The sequence below is a fragment of the Xiphophorus hellerii genome, chromosome 5 (genome assembly GCF_003331165.1).
Source record: "Xiphophorus hellerii strain 12219 chromosome 5, Xiphophorus_hellerii-4.1, whole genome shotgun sequence".
NCBI lineage: Eukaryota > Metazoa > Chordata > Actinopteri > Cyprinodontiformes > Poeciliidae > Xiphophorus > Xiphophorus hellerii.
Genome location: NC_045676.1, coordinates 16915104 through 16938316, shown reverse-complemented (window position 1 = coordinate 16938316; position 23213 = coordinate 16915104). Strand labels below are relative to the sequence as shown.

The 23213-nt window shown below is 39.0% G+C and overlaps 1 protein-coding gene across 12 annotated transcripts in view; it reads left to right on the top strand.

The window, feature by feature from the left end:
- rims1b (regulating synaptic membrane exocytosis 1b) overlaps positions 1 to 23213 on the top strand; it is a 70354-nt gene that overhangs the window by 15557 nt on the left and 31584 nt on the right. For 11 of the 12 annotated variants that reach the window (XM_032562674.1, XM_032562666.1, XM_032562664.1 and 8 more), the window contains exons 2-8: positions 2890 to 3103; positions 6703 to 6714; positions 7171 to 7191; positions 16175 to 16470; positions 17175 to 18061; positions 22496 to 22536; positions 22700 to 22810. In XM_032562674.1, the coding sequence (XP_032418565.1) occupies positions 2890 to 3103; positions 6703 to 6714; positions 7171 to 7191; positions 16175 to 16470; positions 17175 to 18061; positions 22496 to 22536; positions 22700 to 22810 (1582 nt within the window). The remainder of the gene's footprint in view (positions 1 to 2889; positions 3104 to 6702; positions 6715 to 7170; positions 7192 to 16174; positions 16471 to 17174; positions 18062 to 22495; positions 22537 to 22699; positions 22811 to 23213) is intronic. The other variant, XM_032562662.1, reaches the window with a different exon arrangement.

The following is a 23213-nucleotide window of genomic DNA, read 5'->3' as shown; positions in this document are numbered from 1 at the left end:
CAAAGAAAGAGAATTTCAAGGCATCAGAGGCATTTATGATGCAAAGACAAATTTCTTTTAAATTGTTTTTGATATATACAGCAGCTTCATAACAAGTGACGGTAACACAGTTACCTCAATGTGGTATAAAATGACACTATGTGCCTGGAAAATACATAATACCCTCCTTTAAATACCACAGGATACCTTCATAGTGGTTGTCATGATTGATGGTTGTTGTGCAACCATATGCTGACAAGAAGAGGTACAATCACTCTAAATGTTGATCTAAGGAAGAAAAACTGAAAACCTTGCAAACCACTGGAGCACAGGAATGGCAGGTAAAGAAATCATACAGGAAGCAAGGCAGGATAAAATGATGTTGCTTAACATAAGGGCCTGACAAGGGACTGACTGAACTGAGGTATATTTATGTAAGGGAGGTTGATTACTGTAATCCTGTACAGATAAGTATAATTACAGACTGATGAACAGCTGAGGGAGAGCTGAGGCACAGAGGAAAGTAAATGTGGAAACACAGAGTCTTGGAGAAAAACTCTGCAGAAACAATGACAAGAAAACTTTTTAATCAGTCAAAACCAAACCACCATGCTGCAGCCCTGTGAAACGATGGGGAACAAAATATTAAGTGTATTGCTAATATGAGTGACAAATTAATAGATAAGTAAGCCTTGCTGTGTACATGGCCTGACTTACACCAGTCAGTTGCTCTGACTGGAAAGATATATTTTTTCACACAGGAAAGCTCCTTCTGCCTAAAAGATGTCCAGCTTTATGCCAATAGACTGTATTATTGTTGTTGTAACTGTGAAGTCCTCTGGTCAACTGTTGTTTTCATTGACAAGTAACTCTCCATTGCAAATGTGACAATGGCTGAAAGGTTCTTAAAATAGTGTTTGCATATCTTCTTGTTTCCCTCCTGCTGGCTGGAAGCTTCAGTCTCTGGAATTGTAATCTGCGTTTACACAAAAGGAAAGACATCACAAGCATTATGTGATGTGACTGAACTGCTTTTGATAGAACCTGACCTCAGATATCCTGAAGGATAAAATCACTTTATGGTGACTCTTATGTCTCAAGTATTCATTGGACATTTCACATCACAGGCGGACTGTCCCAGCCTTTTCCACATACCAGCTGATTGGCTGTGACGAGTCCCAGACTGCCAGTCACCTCCCTGTTCCAACTGAGCATGGAGGCTGTCTGTTACTGCAACACTTAAAGCTACACACAGCTGAACAGACTCAGACCATGAGCTAACAACATTACATAAATACATTTTTTTTAATTCATGGAGTTTGAATCGCTTTTTGAATTGTGTTGAGGTTTTATGTGGACAACTTTCCTGAGTGCAGACTGAGAAATACGGATTTTTATTTATTTATTTATTTTTTTGCTTTTACACCTTAATCTGAGAGCATCGCTACTTGGATGTGGATGGGTCATGGTGGAAGATCCTTATTTGTTAAATTATCTCTACAAAAAGAACCTTCTTTCATCGCATGAGGAGTTACGTTTTCAGTCAATTTTCCACCCAGCAGCTGAAGGTCGTATCTTCAACGACATGTCTGCTTTCAATAAACCCAGGTAACTATTGAAACGTCTCAGGATCACAAGCTTTAACTAACTAGTTGTGTTGGAGTATATTGACAGAAGTATGTCAGTACAATAGCAGAATGTAGATTCAACAGGTGATGGACAAACTGGCAGCAAATTTGTGAATGAAGAGGTTTTTACTCCTCCGGCACGGTGGTTAAAGAGCATGTCTGCATCCCTGTGTGTGAGGCTTCCCACACTATCTTTGATAGTTAAAACAGCAGCGTGGGGGTTTTGCTTGTCCTGATTTAGGTGATGGAAATGACCCTCGCAGGTCATTTCCATCACAGCCAGGAAGCGGGATGAAAGGCTGAGAGCCACAGAGAAGCACCAAGTTTTCTTTAATGAGAATAAAATTTATTTTTTAAACAACCCTTTCAAGTGCAGCTCTGATTGCCAGTAACATTGTTCTCTGTTGCTGTAATTTACAGTACCTTGTAAAACATTTATGTCCCTTTAACTTTTTCAGATTTTATGACTTTTCAACTTCAGATTTCAATGTATTTACCTGGAATCTAATTTGCTAGACCAAAATGTTGTAAAACGTTTTATACCAAGAACCACCTAAGAACATACCAAGTTTTCCAAGTACCATCATTAGAACAAACTTAGAATCCAGAAAAACTACCTTAGCAACTACGTTTTAGACTCCTATTTTCCAACCATGAAAAGGAATTAGACCAGAGGATACTTACTTACACTTGTCTACCAACCCTGAATAGGAGTCTCTAGTTTATATATTTTAGATCAACATTATTAGACTACTTTTTATACTCCTGTTCTTCCAACCGAGAAATGGAATTAGACCAGAGGACACTTAGCAACCCTGAACAGGAGCACCTAGTTTACATGGTTTAGAACAAGATCCTTTTTCTTCTTTTGGTTTGTTATTTTGTTTGTATTTCCTTTTAATTCCTGTAAAGCACTTCGTATTGCCTTGTTGCTGAAAATGTGCAATATAAATAAAATTAGCTTTACCTTCTACCATCTATTTGGGATACATTTTAAAGGTGCTGCAACTTAATTAGGTCTTTTGTTCACATTAAAAGAAAAGAAAAAAAACATGCCTCCTTTTCTTGCTAAGTTGTTGTCCATAAAATACATGAAAGTTTGAGGTTGCAAAGCAGCAAAATTTGAAAACGTAAGCAGTTTTATAAGGAGCTTTATTTATTTAATATTGTTTTTTACAATCTTCTGCCTCATGCGGGAGTTTAAGGGTAATAAGGAAAAACTTGTTGATCATGTGTTAAAGACACCAATGTCTTATACTAGATTTTCTAACCTCTCTTACAGGACACTGCACCAGCAGTTTGAAAGCTACAAACAGGAAGTGCGTCGCATCGGGGTCGAGACGCGACGTCAGCAGACGCAGCAGAAGGACGACGCTCCCACCTGTGGCATTTGCCGCAAGACCAAGTTCGCTGATGGCTGTGGTCATCTCTGCTCATACTGCCAGACCAAATTCTGCGCTCGCTGTGGGGGGCGGGTATCTTTGCGCTCCAACAATGTAAGAATCCTTAACTCTAAATTCCTCCTCTTTACTTCTTTACACACTCACCTCATCCCTGCTGTAGATAATATATAGCTAGTTCTTCTGCTTCTGTGCTGTGTTTGTATGCTTTCTCCTCTTGCTTCCTTGCACACTTTGAAGAAACCAAAGTGTCCCAAAAGAATGGCTTTACTCCCGACATAGGCCTTTCAAAGCTTTCTTTTCAAATGAAAATGAGGGTTTTAGTGTTGTGGAATGATTATGAACTGAAGCACCTTTGCACACTTGAACATGAAAGCACACTAGTTTTGGCTTTTGTATTGTGATGATACTGTATTTGTCAAAGTAAGCATGTCAGCCTTTGATTGTGTTGCTTTTCTCAAGCCACATCTCCAGGACAGCACAGAAAAGAACAAGAGTAGCTAGCTTCAGGCTGCATTTCACTCAACTCTTATCTCTTCAGAATATTATTGTTACCATAAAAACAGAGACACTGTGTCTGTTGATGTCTGCAGACTAGTTTAAATGGGCAGAGATATAAACAGACAGTGGAACACATAATTTAAAACAATGGACTTTCAGGGATGAAAAGAATGATTATGTTGATAATACAAACCTACTAATATTTCTCCTGATTAGACAATGATTATCTTAATCCGTTATCTTTCTCTGGGCATGCATTCAGTTTTCAGTTTTGGTACATGCTTATAGCCTCTTTTTTCAGCACACTTGTGACATTATCCTATAAATTTTAGCTGTAAACAAAAATACTTTTGGTGAAACAAAAATTGGAAATCTAACCTACCGAAGACAAGTCAATCTTGAACTAATAGACTCTTCACTGATTTCTGATTCGTTACATCACTGTTTGTGATTTTTAGAAACTTTATTCTGTTGGCAATAAACAAATAAATTGAAGCACCTAATTTCAGTTTGTAATATTACATCCAGACCACCTTAAATGAGGTCAAGCTTAAAAAGTGCAACAACACTGAAACTAAACTGGACTACTCTACACTGAACACAATTTACAACTCACTGTTTTCACAAATGGCATCGTTTGACCGATCTTGTCAATTGAGATTATTTACTGGAGCTTAATAATCTTTTGAAACAGTGAAATAGTTGTTTTCTTGAGTGCCTAACCAGAGGTGAACTTTGGCGATGTCATATCCATCTATCTACGACTACTGCTAACGCATTAGCAAGCAAGTATATGCCATCTTAACTTGAATACTCTTAGTTTCACTTTTTGGTTTAGTGTGTAGCCTGTCGCAAAGCATTCGGATGTAGAATTTCTTATAGCTGAACCTAAAATAAGCCTCTTTATCTAGCTACAGGTCTGCTATGTTTCCCTGTTAGAGCTATATTTTAATTCCTTGCATGGGTAAATTCATGATATAAAATTTGTGATGGGTGCACATATAGGTTTTGCTTTACAAAGTCTGAATTTTACACTAATATGTGACTTTAGGAGTTGTGATAAAACAGTGGAAGAAAATGCACTGAGAAAGCTCATCTTTTAAAGTGAAAACTTCAAAGTTACACCATCTCTACTTGGCTAAAATCTGTTAATAATCTTCTGGATTTAATTAGATAATTAATGAACACAACACATGAATACTCTGACTAGCAACAGTCATATTTGAAAAGATTTAAGAAGCAAAACCCCTAGCTATAAATAATAAAATAATGGTAAGGTTGCTCCAGATTGGAACAGTGTGATTTCCAACCCATAACCAAACATTTTTGTGCTATTTTAGGACCCAACCCTCCTCCATCTAAGCCTTCTCTGGGCTCCCCTCCAATTTAAGAGAGAACACTCCTTCTGCTTACTTTACCTGAATCTCGGCCCGTCATCCTCAGCATGCTGGTGGCCAATCTGTTCAGTGTCCACTCATCCCGGCTGGGACTAGAATCACGCTGGGAACACATATACCCAGGTCTGAAAATATCACTCAGATTATTGGATAAATATAGTTTCCCTGCTGGTGAATTCATTCATCTCTCTTTAAATGCAAGACATGTTAAAACGTGGAAGTGAAAAGACTAACATGATCATTGACTACAATGAATCAAAGTGAAATCAGACTGCCCTCACAGTGAATTGTAAATCACATAACAAATGTTTTTTGCGCTCCCAGTCCAATAATTGAATCACCTGAATACCATCACCTAATTTGGTAAAATTTGTGCTTTGCCTAATATGCAGAAAAAATCTAGTCTTGTTTTTTTAGCTCAAGGCTAGTTTTTTTTAGTAAAATCTTACTTTAAAAGGCTGTTTTCACAGTTCTTTCTTATTATTGTTTGTCAATTAATTCATGATAAACACTAGAACAATAAATTTAGGGAAACATTGCACACTGCATTAAGACCTAATAAAACTAATACATTAGAATGAAACTTTTGAATACTACCAGAATCCCTGAATGATGAAAACTTACATAGGCACAATTAAATGTTGCAGTGGGAATATTTTATTTGTGGAGGACCATCCAATATGTAAGGGTGATCAGTCAAGTTACTGTTCTTGGTTTACATCTTAAAACAGCCAGCTGTCATGAATACACCGTCAACTGGTTATTATTATAACTTTGTAGAACTAGGATTTTAATTTTTGCTTCAGCTTACAGTAAGCGTTGGATATTTTCTTTATCTCTTTTACTGGCGGTTTGTGGCAGAAAAATAAGTGGTTCCTTGTTCAGCCTTCTTTATCACAGTTCCAATTGTTTTAACATTATAACAATTTCTTTAGATATAAGAAAGTTAAGCAGAAAAGCTATTTCCTTCTTGCCGTTCAATGATTTATGATGATAATCAGGAACAGCCCTGAATATCATGTCATATTAATTCGGCACAACAGTAGAAAGCAATTGATAACTAATTTAATGCTCATGTCTACTCAACAAAGTGTGTTTTAAAATTCTTAAAATATTCAAATTTGTTAGTGATACCAGTGGACGTTTGTTTACGTGTTCCCAGTAATTAACAAGTCAAAGTAAAGTTAGATTTTTTTCTACATTTCCCTGTGTGAAATTATCCTACAACAAAATGAAGGAATTTATGTTAAGGTTTCTATTTTTACACATTTTAAGTAGTGGTTTTAAAAAGGTAGCGAGGTACTACACAAAATGTATGTGGTATAAATAAGTGCATAAATATTAAGCAGTTAAAAGAGTAAGCATGTACTTAGAAGGCTAGAAAGAAAGAACATGGAGGAATGTGGCTTTTGATTAGCTGAGTTCCTCCTTTTGCAGGGGAGGTGTAGCCTGATGTCATGCTAGGATCATGCCAAGCTGGCTCATGCATGTACCTGCAGCAGCATTTGCATTAAGTTGTGTCCACCATTTCAAGACTCACTAAATATGAAGTATGTTTAAATATCCTGCAGAATGCAACTAACAAGTTCTGCACCACATCCTCTGTCTCCCTTCTTTCTTTTGCCACTTATTCTTTCACAATATCCACATCATTCATGTGTGGATATTTCCCTTCCTCTGCATTTTACTTCTTGCATCGTTTCTGCTATCAAAACATGTCTTCCTTTCCTCTTTTCTCCAATCCTTTTTTTCATTTTTTCCTAATTCTCTCTGCTACCTGGACTGCATGCCACAAAGGAGGACAAAGTGGTTAGCATCTCTTTTGTGTTCTCTCTGTACCACAAATGTGATGTGTTTGCCCTTTAAGGGTTAAAAAAAGACACTGGCTGCTTTCAGATCTGGAGCTAAGACCTCTCACAAGTGTTGACGTGTTATGAAACATCGTTGGAAATATGGATAACTGTGTCACGTAACCTTTTGCCTGGTGTGTAATTTCCAATCTCAAAGAAAGAAAAGGAGATGAAATTATCAAACCCAAGAGAGAAAGCTATCAGTTTGGAATGAAGCCAGTGTTTGCATAAATCCACTGGTGGATTATTGAATCCACTGAGCAGACGGAGTCCGTTCAGTTTATGCCTCAGAGCGTCTATCATACTTTTCTTCAACTTTTTGGGTTGGAAACCCGCAGCTGATGTGATCAAAAGCATTTTTTAAAATCTTCATGACTAACCCTGTGTCCATTGTTTGTCTCCTCCCCTTGCAAAGTGTCTCATAGTGAAGGACAGGGTAAGGACTGTTTGGTAACAGATTATTTTTTTGCATGGGTCACAGATATTGTTCCCTCTCCCACATTCAGGTCTGTGCTCATTCACAGTTTCAGAGGTGAAATGCAGGGATAGGGTCAATTCTTTTGGTTCATATGGCTTACCATAGCTGCGAATGAGTTCAGACACTGAAACTCCACTAAGAAGCAGACCAAGCATGAGGAATAACACAAGCTGTCTTCAGCGTCTGACCCTCTATTAGCAATCCCGACCCTTCTTCCCATGGTTGTGGGCATGACTGTGCTGGGAGAGGGGGGATCTTAAAGATTAGATCTGGGTGATTGGTACTGCAACTAGCATGAATATACCGTAACAAATCATTTTTCCCCACAAAGCTTTCTCCTTAAAACACAATGATGCCTGTGCACGTTTCCCTGTCTTTGTGTTTGAGACGAGAGCAGCCTTACCACGGGGAGACGGGCTGAGTTCAGGTTCATTTGTTCCGTTTAGTTTTCTTTAAGAAATGTGTCCAACTTGGCCATCCATCGAGTTTGTTACTACTATTACTACTCTAGCAGGCCAAAGGAAGCAAATCAAATATTACCTCTAGAACAGGGCTCTTCTCAGCCTCTAAAGATGGTGAGTATTTCAGTATTTAAAGGGGCTGTATTGTATAAAATCGACTTTTTTGAGCTTTACATCATGCTATAATGTTATTCCCTCATCAAAAACATATCTGAAGTGTTGCTTTGATTCTTTCATGTATGTTTAAGAAATTCTTTAATCTCTAGTGGCGACTATTCAGCTGTCCAAAATGGTTGAGAAGATTGAGCGCTGCCTTAGAGGACAAAGCTCCTCCTTGAAGCTGCAGTTTCCAAGCATCAGATCTTCCGTCTCACAGAGCAGACTTCCCCCACTCAGCTCCTTCAGATTAGCCAGAAGTAATTAGCAAACACCTGGTGGAACTGTGTGTCTCCCTAGCTCATTATAGGAGCTACTTCTCCATTCAATGCTGGAAAAATTAAAGAGTTAATAGAGGAGCACTGTTGTGATAACATCCTGAAGGCGGAGGACAAGTTTCTTAAAGAGACAAAGGCCCAATTTTAAAATGTTAAACTACAAAGTCAAATTTCTTCCAAGTCATATTTGATAAATATTGCGTTTTTATAACAACTCAAGGTAACAAAGTTACTGGATTGTGCTATAAATGACAATACGCGCAGAGAAAACACAAAATACTGTCCCTTTAAGGTCAAGGTTTAGAGTCAGCGTTTTGGCCAATCGGTACATATCGTTTCAGTTGTTTGAAATAAGTTGCCTGAGATGGAGAGTGGATGGGTCTCTCAGGCCATTTGCTCCACCCATTGACTGGTGTGATCTGTCAAGAGACGTGTTTCACCTTCACTGCAACAACTTAGTCAGACAAAGACTCCTCAATTCACAACACCAGAAAGTTCACCCCTACAAACAGTTCTCATTTACAAGCTTAAGAGTTTTACTTTATCAAACTATGCGTGTGAAATGTGTTTTACAATGTTCTTAACTCATCTGGTATTGTATTTTGAATTTAAAATGCCATCATGATTTGAAACAAGTCATTTGAACAAAAAATATAGTTGCAAGAATATCTGGCAGACCTCAGTAGACAAAAGGATGTATTCTACCTGATGAGTGACAGGTTGTTTTTTTCCCTTTTGTTCTGCAAAAAGTATCACCAGCTTTCAACAGATGGTATTTTTTCCACACAAACTGCAAAGATATAGTATTTGACGATGCAATATTGTTTGCTCTGGCTGCAATTAGCCTAAATATAAACAAATTGTTGTGCTTATTCTAAAATATATTCATTATTGTAGAAAAGGTTTTTTTTGTTCAAAGTTTCTTGTCCCTTTTCTCTTATTTTGGTTACACATGTTTTATACCAAACTGATTTTATTATCAGACAAACATAAGCTAAGTAATAACAAATGCACCAAATTATTATTTAGTAATCAAGTCATCCAAACCAGCTTGTACATTTGTGAAAAGTAATTTCCCCCCTAACCTGATAACTAGTTGTGCCATTCTTGGCAGCAACAAACGCCATGAAGCATTTGGAATAACTGGGAATGAATTCTAACTCCTGCCAGACCAACACTTATTTTAATAAATCTTTTCAAACTATTCAGTGTGTCTGTAATGGATACCTTCACTAGAGTTTAAGAAAAACCAAACAGAACAGTTTTAAATAACATTTGCATCTCAGTCTTGTCCTATCATAGCAGCAGTTTTTTTTTTTTTTATTTAGATCTCTGTCAAAAGGGGGGCAATTACTTTATCACAGGAACTTTGCCTTTTCTCCTTAATAAATCAAATTATGTAAAAACAGCTTTTTGTATCATCTTAGGTGACCTTTCTCTGATAAAATTTGTTTCTTGATCTGCAGTTGAGCATAGAAAAAAACCCACAAGTCTCTAAGGGAACAAATACTTTTTCACAGACTTATTGACTCATTGAAATTTCGGCAAACTGCATAGGTGCAAAGAGATACTGCTTCAGGGGCAGATCTGCCTGTGGCAGCACAATCTTCCACAGTATGTGATCCATCATGTTCAGTGCTGTTATCCTTCAATGCAGAAGATATTCCTTGTGTTATTGAATCACCTTGCTCTTATAATGCTTTTGTTAGCTTTTTACTTCTACTGCTAAGTTATTCTCTGCAATATTTGACATGTAGTGAGCAAAAAAGGCTAAAGGCCTTGAAAATAAAATCCATCTCTTTTGCAATATGTCATGTACATTTCAACTAAAGAGCAAATCTGTTTGACAGAAATATATATGCACAAAGAAAAAAACTGCAACAATTAGTGTAAATGTGCATACCATTTGACAAATCCTTTGTCAAACGTTATGCAAAAATACTACAAAAATTATAGAATAGAGCAGATGTACTTTAATAATCCCAAAAAAGGAAATTTGTTTTTCATTGGGCCATAGGAAATAACTTATATAATTCAGTGACTATAAATGGTGTAATATTTATGGCCATCTCATTCTTAGAGCAACCCGTAACTAAATGTGGTCTGTATGAGGAAGCTGATGTCTGTTACTTAGTCCTTTTTGTGAAACAACTGCCCTGCTTTTGTTGGTGTTGTTGCTTGCTAAAGGCTCATTGTTTATGTGTGTTTAATGTCAGCTCCAGATGGCTCCCAGAAAGGAAACTAACTGCTGACAAGCCATGTCCCGTGTAGAGGAGCAGCACTGCCTCCCAGTGGAGGACAGACAAATGCTGGGGTGCTAAACACATATTTGGTGCCAATGTAAAAAGATTTGTTCAAAAATGTTTGTGTAATGTGAACTATTATTTATGATCAGACTTCTTACCGAATCACATTTTAGCTCTTCCTTAGGTGTCTTAGGCTTGTTTGCGTATTTTAGTATCTTGTCAGCTTTGAATACGTTTATGTGTGGTAAAAGTAAAGATCCACTCAGACACATCCACAGAAAATGTTTCTGACTTTCTGCTTAAAGCTGACACTGCACTTCCTATACCGCACTGTGTACTGCATAATCTTAGTCATGTTTGTCAGTACTGGATGACTAACCTTCTCTGATCACACTCCAGCTCTATCTTCTCATCCAGCTCAGATGCCTCCATAAAACTCCTACAGAGCCTGTCCACTTATGTCTCCATTTAGCATCCTTCTGTTGCAAGTTTCTATTTCTGTAGCCCCCTCCACCCTCCAAACACACACGTTTGCTGTTGCATTATCTCAAAACTGTGCACATACTATTTAATAGTGATAATCAAAACTAACGTCCCCCTTAAGCTTTTAAGAGATGCCCCGCTCAGAACCAAAATTCCTAGTTGAAAGAAATTTATTCTAAATCTAAATCTGCTAGTGATTTGAATTATTTTGAATTTCATTTTAATATGTAATGTTGCACTGGTAATTGTGCTACCCGAGTTCATAAAAAATAAATTGAAAACACTTTTTTGAATTACCCACCCAGAATGAAAAAGTAAGAAAAATAATATTTTTCTGCTATTATTAAGTTGATCATTCTGTGTCAGGTCAGGAAAGTATTCTGATTAAGAAAGTTATTCCTTAAACTATTATCTGTTTAAGGATAATAGTTAATTACCCCATTTGCATTTTTAGCTGCAATTCAAAAATAAGAAACAATATAAATAAGAAAAGAACCTTCAATTTTTGGCATATTAAGGCTGTAGATTTTTTTATGCTGTATACCATGAGATTTGTCAAGCTTAGATTTACCTCTTTGTCGATACACTATTCATTCCTAAAAGACAAAAAGAAAAAAAATAAATATTCTGGCACTGTTCACAATTCAGTGTGGTTCACGAGGTAGCATGCGTCATCCTAAAATCTCTACCATGCTTTTGTCCATTATTGCCACCATCTTTGAAATCCTAAAATACGCTAATAAAACTCTATCATGTCATGTTTTTGACTCTCATTAAATGGCCATCGTTTGTGTCGAGAGCAGTGAAAAACAGCTAAAAGTCGTCTCCACGTCCGATGATAAAGAAATGAAGAACTTGTGGATTTACAGCCTCAACAGCTGTGCTGTTGTGCTTTCAGCCAATCTCCACCCTCACTGTGCTTCCTGCTTGTAGAGTTGATCTACTGCCTTATTAAGAGAAATGGAGCATTATGTTTTTTGCGGTCGTCTTTCTTCCAACCATTCAGGATTTATCACTCAGCCATGAACGATGGCACTTTACGCCTGCCGCTGCCTCATATGTCATGCTGTCTGGTTGTGTGTTGAATGCTGGGTTCCCTGCACACTCCCAGAGCAGACTGCCCCTTCCTCACTGATCTATCACCCTCATGACGCCCATCCATTCTTGCCCTTTATGGAAAGCTGATACTCATTTAGAGGCTTGAATGAAAGCATCTCACTGCTGTAAGCAGAACTGCTGCAGCGATGCACGACTTCACCATTTGGTTAGCAGATGCACAGAGGAAACATGTGGATGGCAGAGGAAGGGGGTTGGTTTTTAGCACAGACGTTTGAATGGCAGATGTGTGGTGTCTTCATTTGTCAAATCAGACAGGTGTACCCTGCCTGTATGCTGAAGAGACAGAATGACATTGCAAGGAAAAAAGGAAAGTCAAGAAAAGGAAGCAAGGGGAAAAAGGGTTTTGCCATGCTATATCTATAAACCTCAAGCTATTAGAAGCGTTTTGCCAATAAATGGTTTATAATAAGTTTTTTAAAATAGCCCAGAGTTGTGGAGATAAACTCCTAAAACAGTGAAGTCCTGCAGGTTATGGCAGATACATATGTACAAATAAAATTTAATTTAATTTTTGTTCATCCACAAGACATATTATAGCTGTTTTTGTACCAGAAAAAACATGTACATGAGAAATTCTGGGTCCAAATGAATTTTTCAAAGAAACAAAGTTTTACCATTACATATTAGAGTAATCTATTCTAACAATATAGAAGCATAGTTAATCCAGATAGCAATTCTAAAAACTACTGTCTGTGTGTATCCCTGTAGAGTGAGAGCCTACTTATCTTAACTGAGAGACCTAACATAAAACTACTGTATTCTTTCTAAGGCAGAACTGGTGTTTTGAAAAGGATGAAACAGCAGCTCTAACATGAAGGTGCAGGTGCCTAGCTTTCCGTTGAAGCACTTCAAATGAAAACCAAAAAGCCTTTGCAAAAATACAGATTTGTTTCTTTATTTATAAAAAACTAAACAAAAACTGATGCTGCAAATAGCCAACAAAGTGTTCATTTTTCAGTAACAACTTCCACACTGATGAGTGCAGGAGTTAATGTTGCTTACTACCTGTGTCTAGTTCATTAACTGGTCTTAAAAAGATTGGGATTTATAGTTCCTGATGAGCTAATCACTGATGACGGTTTAGTACCCATATGTTGAAATCTGTCTTAAAAGCTCAGCTGACTTTGCTGAATAAACATTTGGAGACAACTCAGAAGAACAGCTCGTTCTATCAATTAGTTGGAGAAACATGTTTAAGACAAGATGAGGCAAGCTCTGGTGCTATTCAGATGACACAAAATGCTTTGTTTAACCCAATGACATTATATACAGATTGGTAGGTAACGTAGCAGCTATTCTATTTGTTTTCAAGCTATTTCCTCCTGAAAATGTCAATTCTTATAACCTTTAAAAATGTCTATACATATACACACACCCCCACCCCCACGCACACAGACACACACATATACATATATACTGTATATGCTAACAGTAAAATTTGTTTTGAAGAAAAAACATATAATTAAATGCATATTGTGCTCCAAAAATAAAGAACTTTCAAGGAAATGTGTCATATTTGTTAGTAACTCTGGGAACTGAGGAGAATCCTGAAAGTGGGTGTTACAACCCCAGAAATAAGTGATGCCCATTGAAACCAAGTACTTGCTTTACTATTAAGGCAAAAAAAAAAAAAAAAAAAAACAGGAGAAAAAGAACAAACACAAGGAAGCTCTAAGCTTCAGGGTCTCCAAAGCCAAAACAACAAACAAAACGCCCCCATATAGCTCTATCTTTAACAGTAACAAAAGAGTGCAGAGCCTGAGCTTCCTGTCTACCCACAAAACAAGAGAAAAGGGGATTAAGCAAAAATGGCAGAGAACCCCTACCAGCTTCCACTGTGAACAAAGAAACTTGCCTTTTAGAAGTGCACAGTTACTCACAGAGAACTAATCACAGCAGGCTGCTCAAGTGAACAATGCAGACAAGATCACTGTAGATCAAGTACCAGGTAGAAGAGGCTTGACACTTTGAGATGGAGTTCTTTAAGCAGTGGTTGATGATCTGCTACAGGTCTCAGCGGTGGCAGTCAGACAGAGCTGATACAAAAGCAGACAAAAGAGCTCTCTCGTGAGGACAGCCCCTAGAGGTCAGTGACTCTATTGCAGTGGAAAGTTAAGGATTGTGAGCGGGTATTCTCAGTTAATGATGAGCCGAATAATAGTGAGAAAATGAAAGGATTACTGGCCATTTCTAATCTGCTGGCCGTCAGCTGAAGAGGAAAGTCAGAGGGAGAAAGAGGTGGCAGTGAGGCTGGGCGGCAGCCTGACAGCTGTGCGGAGCGCAAGCAGCTGATTTAGCTTTAGATTAGTCTGGACATGCGCCAACTGGGATTCAATCAGGCCATGATGAATGTGGTTTGGCACACTGAAGGCTAAACGTTAAACTGACTGCTAAATGCATCTCAGTGGCTGTCAAGGAGTAGCTTTTTGGATTTTTCTAAAGGCCAAGGAGCTGTTTTTGTTTTGTGCAGCGGAACACATAGGACATCTGTGTTTCTTCGCTTCTTTGGATTTATTCTCTGCAAAATAAACCAGAGGGATTATAAATGCGGAGGGAGATAAATCCTGTTTTTGTGCTGTCGAAGTGAGGTGATATTCAGTAGCCATGGCTACATGTAAGTATTAGAGGTCTGCAGGGGCTTTGTGAAGAAGAATGAAATATCCTTTATGTCCTTTAATCGTATTTGAATGCACCAGTGTCATTTTTTGAGAACAAATCATGCATCTATTTACTGTGCATCGTAAAAAACATTGCCTTCTTGTCCAGCAACATTAAACTTAAAAGAACACCTAAAGGGCTAAATACTTTTGGTCACAAAACCAAATATTTATCTTTGCGTGACCTAAAATGACTTAATACATAAATAAATACAGATTTGTTGTGTTATAAGAATGCATTAGTGATACAAGTTTTAATTAAGCAGTTTTTTATTTGTTAGCTATAGCTGAATTAGCAAAACTTTCAATAAGAAATTTCAAGGTATGTAACTGATATTCAGTTAAATGTTGAAAAAAAATAGAATGTGAATTATTTCTGAATTAAGTTTTTATTTTTAAAATAAGCTTCTCTCTGGAGTTGTTTATCAACAGATTAACCTTCAGTTTACTTGGCCCCTTAGCTATTTTAAACCCTATAGTAATTTCTCCTATTTCAGGTTATAATTCTCAACAACAAACTATTTCATGCATTTAGCCAAATGACTTTGGCTTTTATGCCTTTTGGAAATAAATAGTCATAAAAAGTTCATATCTCAAATATAATTTCACTGACCTGCACACATCTAGAAAACTGGATATTAAGGCATATTTCCTTTTGCTATTCAGATCTCTTTTTGGGATAGTTCATCATTATCCAGCAAAAAATGCAGCTAAAAATATTTTGCATATGCTTTTTAATGTGTTGTGTTTTCCCCATCAGTATATGTGTTGTTTGTTTGATTGCATTTTCTACCTTTCCAATCAATAAGGCAGTTTTGAACATCTAATTTTTAATTGAAAACTTGAGTATGCATTTTCTTTTAATAAAGTTCCTTGAGACGATGTTGCACATTGGCACAATATAAATGAAGTGAACTCAGTTGAAACTGAATTCAAATAAGCAACGTTCTGCAGTACACATCATTCAGTGGAACCACAGAAGTAAATTATTACAAAATTTGAGTAAAACAATGATGCCAGTGTTTGCTTTAAGTCATTGGTTGTCGGGTACAAAATATTCTTCTGACTGATTCAAACTAACTGATGATTGGTGTAAAATGACACATTTCACAGTGACTTTTTTTCCCTAATTTTCAGGTATAAAATGAAAAATAAAGGTGCAAAATGGACCAGTACTTTTCCCAAAAATTTCATATGTTTTGCAGATTTTGGTTTTACATCACTTTAATTTACACAAAGCTCAATTTAGATACAGCCTCTCTTCTGGGTTTGGTGTGAATGGAAAAGGGGCATGTTCAAGGAGGAATGCTAAACATTTTTAAAACTAAACAGGCAAAATCACCTCCCATGAACTGCTATTCAATTGTTTTATGGTCTATTTATTAGTAAGTTTTATGGTTCTTTTGCTATTTATTTTTTGCAAAGTATATGTTGTATATACCAAACCACTGATATGTTTGGCATTTCTCTCATGTTGAGACAATTTATTTCTGTCTTCTGAAATGAGTCTGTAAAACATGTGTTTCCTTTCAACCTTTCAGGTAATGTGGGTTTGCAACCTGTGCCGTAAGCAACAGGAGATTCTCACCAAATCAGGAGAATGGTTTTCGGGGTCAGGAGCGCGGCCCGGGAGCCTGGGCACCTCCTTGAAAGACCCGGCCACAGGAGGTGAGGGTCAGCGTGACAGGAAGCTTCTCCGCTCCAGATCGCAAGCTCCGCCCTTCAGCACAAACGCAGGGCCGCTGGACGGGACACAGCTGCCCGCCGGAGTCCTCCCTGCCAAATCTGGTGACACCATGCCTAGCTCTCGCTCCCAAAGTGAACCACCAAAAGAAAAGTAAGTCACAAATTGAAAAATTGGATTTTATATGTTTTTGTCTTTATACCTTATGTCCACCATTTTCCACTTTAACAATAAGAGCACTAGGAAAAAAGTTCAGTAATACCTTGTGATACAAACGTTTTAGATATTGATCCAGGCCTTTGTTACAATCTGTTCAGATTACTGCCATGAAGTCTTCATTGGGAATTTTTACAAAGCACTTACAAACTCCAGGATTTCCAAAACTCAGCTACTAACATTTAAAAGAACCTTCTTCTGATCCACAAAACCCTCAACCTTAGGCCCCTAGTACCAGTTAGTTAGACCTTCCACACAAATAGGACACTATGATCCTCATTCATTGGCTCTTTGCACAAACCTCCATAGCTTTGGGGTTGAGCCTACCTTTGTAAACTCATCTGAGGATGGCAATGTCATATCACTGAACTCTTAAGAAGCTCCTCAATAAGACATTTACAAGCTTTGTAAAGAGTCCTTGGTTTTATTGAGAGGCACTGTATAAAACTAATAAGTTATTATAACTAATGTTGTCATCCACATAACATTTCTTATCCTTGTAAATTTTCCTTTGATTCTGAATTATTAATCGACTGCAAACTTATTTAGCAATAAAAAGACAACGTAAAATAGGATCTAAATAGTTATTGCTAGAAATGTGTGTTTAGATTCGACAACAAGTATTGTCTCTTCTTATCTAGAAAAAGGCCAGTATCCCTTCATGAGCAAAACGGTAGGGGAGGGATGGGACGGGGCAGTGGTCGCAGACCTCCTGGCAAGCTTCAGTCTCAGTCATCCCTGGACGAGCGTGTGAGCACTGGAGACAGAGAGAGACGGTTTGGAGAAGGACGGCGACTGGAGAAGATAAATTCTCAAGATTATGAGGATGGGGAGGACAACTTGAGGCATACAGGGATGCACCGCAGACATCCGGAGGATGAGGAACAGAGGGAGAGGCAGCGCCGTGAAGAAGAGTTCCAAAATCGTTATCGGAGTGACCCCAACCTGGCAAGGTATCCTGTAAAACCACAAAAAGAGGAGCAGGAGATGCGAATGCATGCAAAGGTATCCAAGGTACGGCACGAGCGACGGCACAGTGATCTTGCGATCAATGAGGTTGGGTTGGGACCAGGTGAAGGAGGTGGTGGGGGAGGTCATGTACCTCCAAACCGTCTGGCCAGGAGGGGTGGAGGTGGTGGTGAGGGAGAGCGCAAGGGCCTCATTGAGAACCACCGAGCCTTTCCTGTTGACAGGACCGCGGGAATGGGAGGTGGACCACCACCTACAGGAGGTGGAGGGAAATCAGGGCCCCAGACTGGAGGGCTGGTGCCTAACAATCAGGGCTCAAACAACTCCCGTCCGGAGACTGGCACAACAAGGGACAAGGGTGGGGACCCCCTGTTGAGGAAAGACTCTCAGAGCTCAGACCAGTCCGATTCTTTGCGGCCGCCCCCTCCTCGGTCATACAAAGGCAAGCGCGGAATCAACAAGAGACAGATGTCCATCAGCAGCTCAGAAGAGGAGGGCGGTTCCACGCCCGAGTACACCAGCTGTGACGACGTGGACATGGAAAGCGTCAGCGAGAAAGGTCAGTCAGACAGATGTGTTCAGTCCACTTACTTACTAATCTAAATCTCTCTGAACTCCCATGCCATCCTTTCCTTTTTGAATACTGTTGCACAGCCATTGTGATAGTTATTTGCTGAATCTCACCTTTTCTTAGTTATAACCATCTGCTTCTCTTTGTTTAGTGTATTCAAACTAAATTTGATCTCTGCACTTGCTATCCTCTCATCATCATCATCCAAGTCATGGCAAAACACATTAACTTGCATTCTGTGCTTGTAAGACTAGAATCAGTGGAGTAAATGGTTACATGGGTATTTGTAATCTGATCTGCAGGGACTGCAGACAGCACTGATAGATTGTGCAAAAGGTCAGACACATTTTTCAAGCTATGACAGAGTTGTTAACCAGAAGAAATGTGATCCTAGAGATGCATCAAGACAGGGTAATTTAGATGCATCTTTAGCTTTATAAGGAACTGTAGTCATATTCTTACCACAACAACAAAACCAGTTTTAAAAAATACATTTTTTAATCATTTTGAAACAGAGTGAGATTCTAATCTCTGACACTGTTACATTATCAGTACTTTCAGTGTCTGGACTGTAAAAGTAAATGCCAAGTGATGGAGATGTTGCAGCCACTCATTACAGCGTGCATTATTATATCTGTGCGTCATCTACACCTCTGTGTGCTGTGGATCAGTATAGTCTGCTGCTCTGAGAAAAGCTTTCGTTTATTTGAAGAGTCCCAATGATTTAGGCCAGCAGATTTGTGGAATTAGGTCACTGGCTTGCTGGCTACGTAATGCTCTGCAAACATCCAGCTGCCACAGCCAAGCATGGACTACCATCTGAAATCATTCCTGGTTGTGGCTACACACTGTATACTGCACTCTCAGCATTACTAAAATAAGACCTGCTGGGATAGTTGCTTTCAAGGTGGAGTTAGTTGTGCCCAATCAGCTAATCACCTCATTGGTCACACAAATGGGCTGTTTTAATCCAGATTAATGTAACTCAGAGGACACTAATGGGTAAATAGTGTAGATTCCGATTATTAGCCATTTTAAATACTCAGTGGAACTCAAAAGAGAAAGACGGTTTAAAATACCTTTTCTGTTTTTAAAATAGCTGAAAAAGTTTTTGTAAAGATGGTTCTGCTCAAGTAAAATATTGTCTTTTTTGAAAAAACAACTACATCGGGCATTACGAATGATATTGATGATTGTGGCAGAATATTGCAGTAGTTTTGGCATGCCAGAGCACATAACATAGGTCTTGATGTATAGTGAAGTACATGGTAAATAGACAGAAACAATACTTGTTTGCTTCTCACACCGGTCACTTCAAGGGTTTTGAACCTGGAGCCAAATTTACAGACATGCTCACCTTCATGCAATACACAGACTGATTGTGGTTAGGAGTGGACCATATACCATATTACCGTTAAAAAATAAAAACTTGCCCGGAAAATAAATTTTTATCGTGACGCTAAGTCATGGTCTAATATGTGACTCCACCAATATTCAAGTTGTCACAGTGAATGCAAACATGGCTGAACCGCCATAAAAAAAACAAAGAAGAAGCTGGTCAACTGGTCTACAGTCTTGACTGGACCGTATTTCACAGAATTAGCTTATATATCTACGGTAAGGTAAGGATATACAGTAGCGTCTGTAGTGTTTTGGCCGCTGCAGTTCCCGTACTCGCTGTTTTCTGCCCTGCGTCAACTCGCCTCTCCCCTTCACACAGAAAGTATAAACCAGTCAAACACGGCGAAAAATACTTTCTGAAACACCGATGTCCTCCCAGAAAATAAATAAATAATTCGCAGCTTTGAGCAAGGTTCAGGGCCACCGATATATCTGAAATAGGAGAAGTATTTCCTGACCGTTTTTTCAGCACCCGGTTGACTGGAAAGCTACTCAGAAACAGTAGCATAGAGAAGAAGCTAGCTAGCTGCAGCTAATCACGTCTGCTAACCCGTAAACATTTAGATAAATTAGTGGAGGCAAGAGTTGAAGCTTCTTCTTACTCTGCAATCAGATATATTTTAGGGAAAAAATTAAACAAATTTCACTCATTGTTAGTAAAGCAACGAAAACGGCGCTGCGGGAAGAGAGGAAGGAGGAGGAAATGTCCGTGATAGGTGGAAGAAATGAAAGTGAACCAAGTTTCAGGTCTTGTTCTTCTTCTTCTTCTTCTTCTTCTTCTTGGTATTTATTGGCGGTTGGCAAGCAACTTAATGGTGTGCATTACCGCCACCTACTGGTGTTCTTTTTCTTCTTCTTCTTCTTCTTCTTCTTCTTGAAATTTATTGGCAGTTGGCAAAAAATGTTAGGTGAGCATTACCGCCACATACTGGTAAGGAGTGTGGACCACATGACAAAAAACAAACAAAACAAGACAAAAAAACAAACAAACAAAAAAACCCACTATATCCTATTATACAACTTACTCTGTTTCAAAAAATCAAATATGACCTCATATCCTTTGCTTCCCAAGTCCTTTTGCAGTAAATCCAAGTTCCAGGTCATTGCTGGAACTTGGTTTTAAGTTTACTGTGTGAAATATTTTGGAGTTGACCATTTTATAAAGGAAGATTCTTAGTGTTACACATAGGGCTTGTTTTTAAAACAAGTGGAAACCGCTTTTTAACATCTTGTAAAGCCAATGCTATGATGAACCACAACAGTTTGTTTATTTGTGTATATATAATTTCATTTGGTAGCTGATTTCAGGCTGCTTTTGTTAGTCAAATTAGTTTACATTTATATTTATCAATTTTGGATTTTCTTTGCATTAGTATTGTGTGATTTTGCATATACACTGCTCAAAAAAATAAAGGGAACACTCAAATAACACATCCTAGATCTGAATGAAAGAAATATTCTCATTGAATACTTTGTTCTGTACAAAGTTGAATGTGTTGACAACAAAATCACACAAAAATCATCAATGGAAATCAAATTTATTAACCAATGGAGGCCTGGATTTGGAGCCACACACAAAATTAAAGTGAAATAACACTACACGCTGATCCAACTTTAATGTCCTTAAAACAAGTCAAAATGAGGCTCAGTATTGTGTGTGGCCTCCACGTGCCTGTATGACCTCCCTACAATGCCTGGGCATGCTCCTGATGAGGTGGCGGATGGTCTCCTGAGGGATCTCCTCCCAGACCTGGACTGAAGCATCTGCCAACTCCTGGACAGTCTGTGGTGCAACGTGACGTTGGTGGATGGAGCGAGACATGATGTCCCAGATGTGCTCAATCGGATTCAGGTCTGGGGAACGGGCTGGCCAGTCCATAGCTTCAATGCCTTCATCTTGCAGGAACTGCTGACACACTCCAGCCACATGAGGTCTAGCATTGTCCTGCATTAGGAGGAACCTAGGGCCAACCGCACCAGCATATGGCCTCACAAGGGGTCTGAGGATCTCATCTCGGTACCTAATGGCAGTCAGGCTACCTCTGGTGAGCACATGGAGGGCTGTGAGGCCCTCCAAAGAAATGCCACCCCACACCATTACTGACCCACTGCCAAACCGGTCATGCTGAAGGATGTTGCAGGCAGCAGACCGCTCTCCACGACGTCTCCAGACTCTGTCACGTCTGTCACATGTGCTCAGTGTGAACCTGCTTTCATCTGTGAAGAGCACAAGGCGCCAGTGGCGAATTTGCCAATCCTGGTGTTCTCTGGCAAATGCCAAGCGTCCTGCACGGTGTTGGGCTGTGAGCACAACCCCCATCTGTGGACGTCGGGCCCTCATACCATCCTCATGGAGTCGGTTTCTAACCGTTTGTGCAGACACATGCACATTTGTGGCCTGCTGGAGGTCATTTTGCAGGGCTCTGGCAGTGCTCCTCCTGTTCCTTCTTGCACAAAGGCGGAGGTAGCGGTCCTGCTGCTGGGTTGTTGCCCTCCTACGGCCTCCTCCACATCTCCTGGTGTACTGGCCTGTCTCCTGGTAGCGCCTCCAGCCTCTGGACACTACGCTGACAGACACAGCAAACCTTCTTGCCACAGCTTGCATTGATGTGCCATCCTGGATAAGCTGCACTATCTGAGCCACTTGTGTGGGTTGTGGAGTCCGTCTCATGCTACCACGAGTGTGAAAGCACCACCAACATTCAAAACTGACCAAAACATCAGCCAGACAGCATAGGTACTGAGAAGTGGTCTATGGTCCCAACTGCAGAACCACTCCTTTATTGAGTGTGTCTTGCTAATTGCCAATAATGTCCACCTGTTGTCTATTCCATCTGCACAACAGCAGGTGAAATTGATTGTCAATCAGTGTTGCTTCCTAAGTGGACAGTTTGATTTCACAGAAGTTTGATTTACTTGGAGTTATATTGTGTTGTTTAAGTGTTCCCCTTATTTTTACAAAATCTTTCTATGAATCCAACCTGAAGCAAAGATATTGATCTCTGCTCTCTGTCCTGACAGGAGATTTGGACTGTCATCCTTTAGATCCTACAGTATGGCATGTAAGTATGAAAGGATTATAATGACCACTGCTGTGAGTGAATTCCTACTGGAGAATATAAATTAATTTAGAATCACATTTAGTTAAACTAAAATATGTACACGTCATTACTCTGAATAATCTGAACTCTCGTATGCTGTCGTCTTTGTTTTCTATCTTTGCAGCATCCGGTTACGTGGCAGCCGTCTAAAGAGGGTGACCACCTGATTGGACGTATCACATTAAGCAAGAGGTCGGCCATGCCCCGCGAGGCCGGCTCCCTACTGGGCCTCAAAGTGAGAGCACAACTTCATTGTTGTTTTGCATTCAGAGAAAACTTTGTCCTTGACTTTGTCCTTAAACTGAAGGTATAAATGTTCTGTTTCCTGAGAAATCTGTGAGATCTGTATTTAAATAGGGTGCTTAAGCCTTAAATTACTCCTACTCAAATCTGATCTAAAGATCAAGGCTGATTGTCACAATACCCATGAAAAGTTGCAAATTAAAAGATGAGTTTGTCACCAGGTGACTATGAAACCATTCAAACGCTGAGCAGATGCATAGACCAAATCAATGTGTGAATGTTGATCTTACACATGGAAATCAACAATGATTTGGAATCAAAACAATAATTTCAGCAAAATAATTGTTGCTGATGAAACAAAACAGAATAACAGCTGAAGCACACAGCTAGAAACT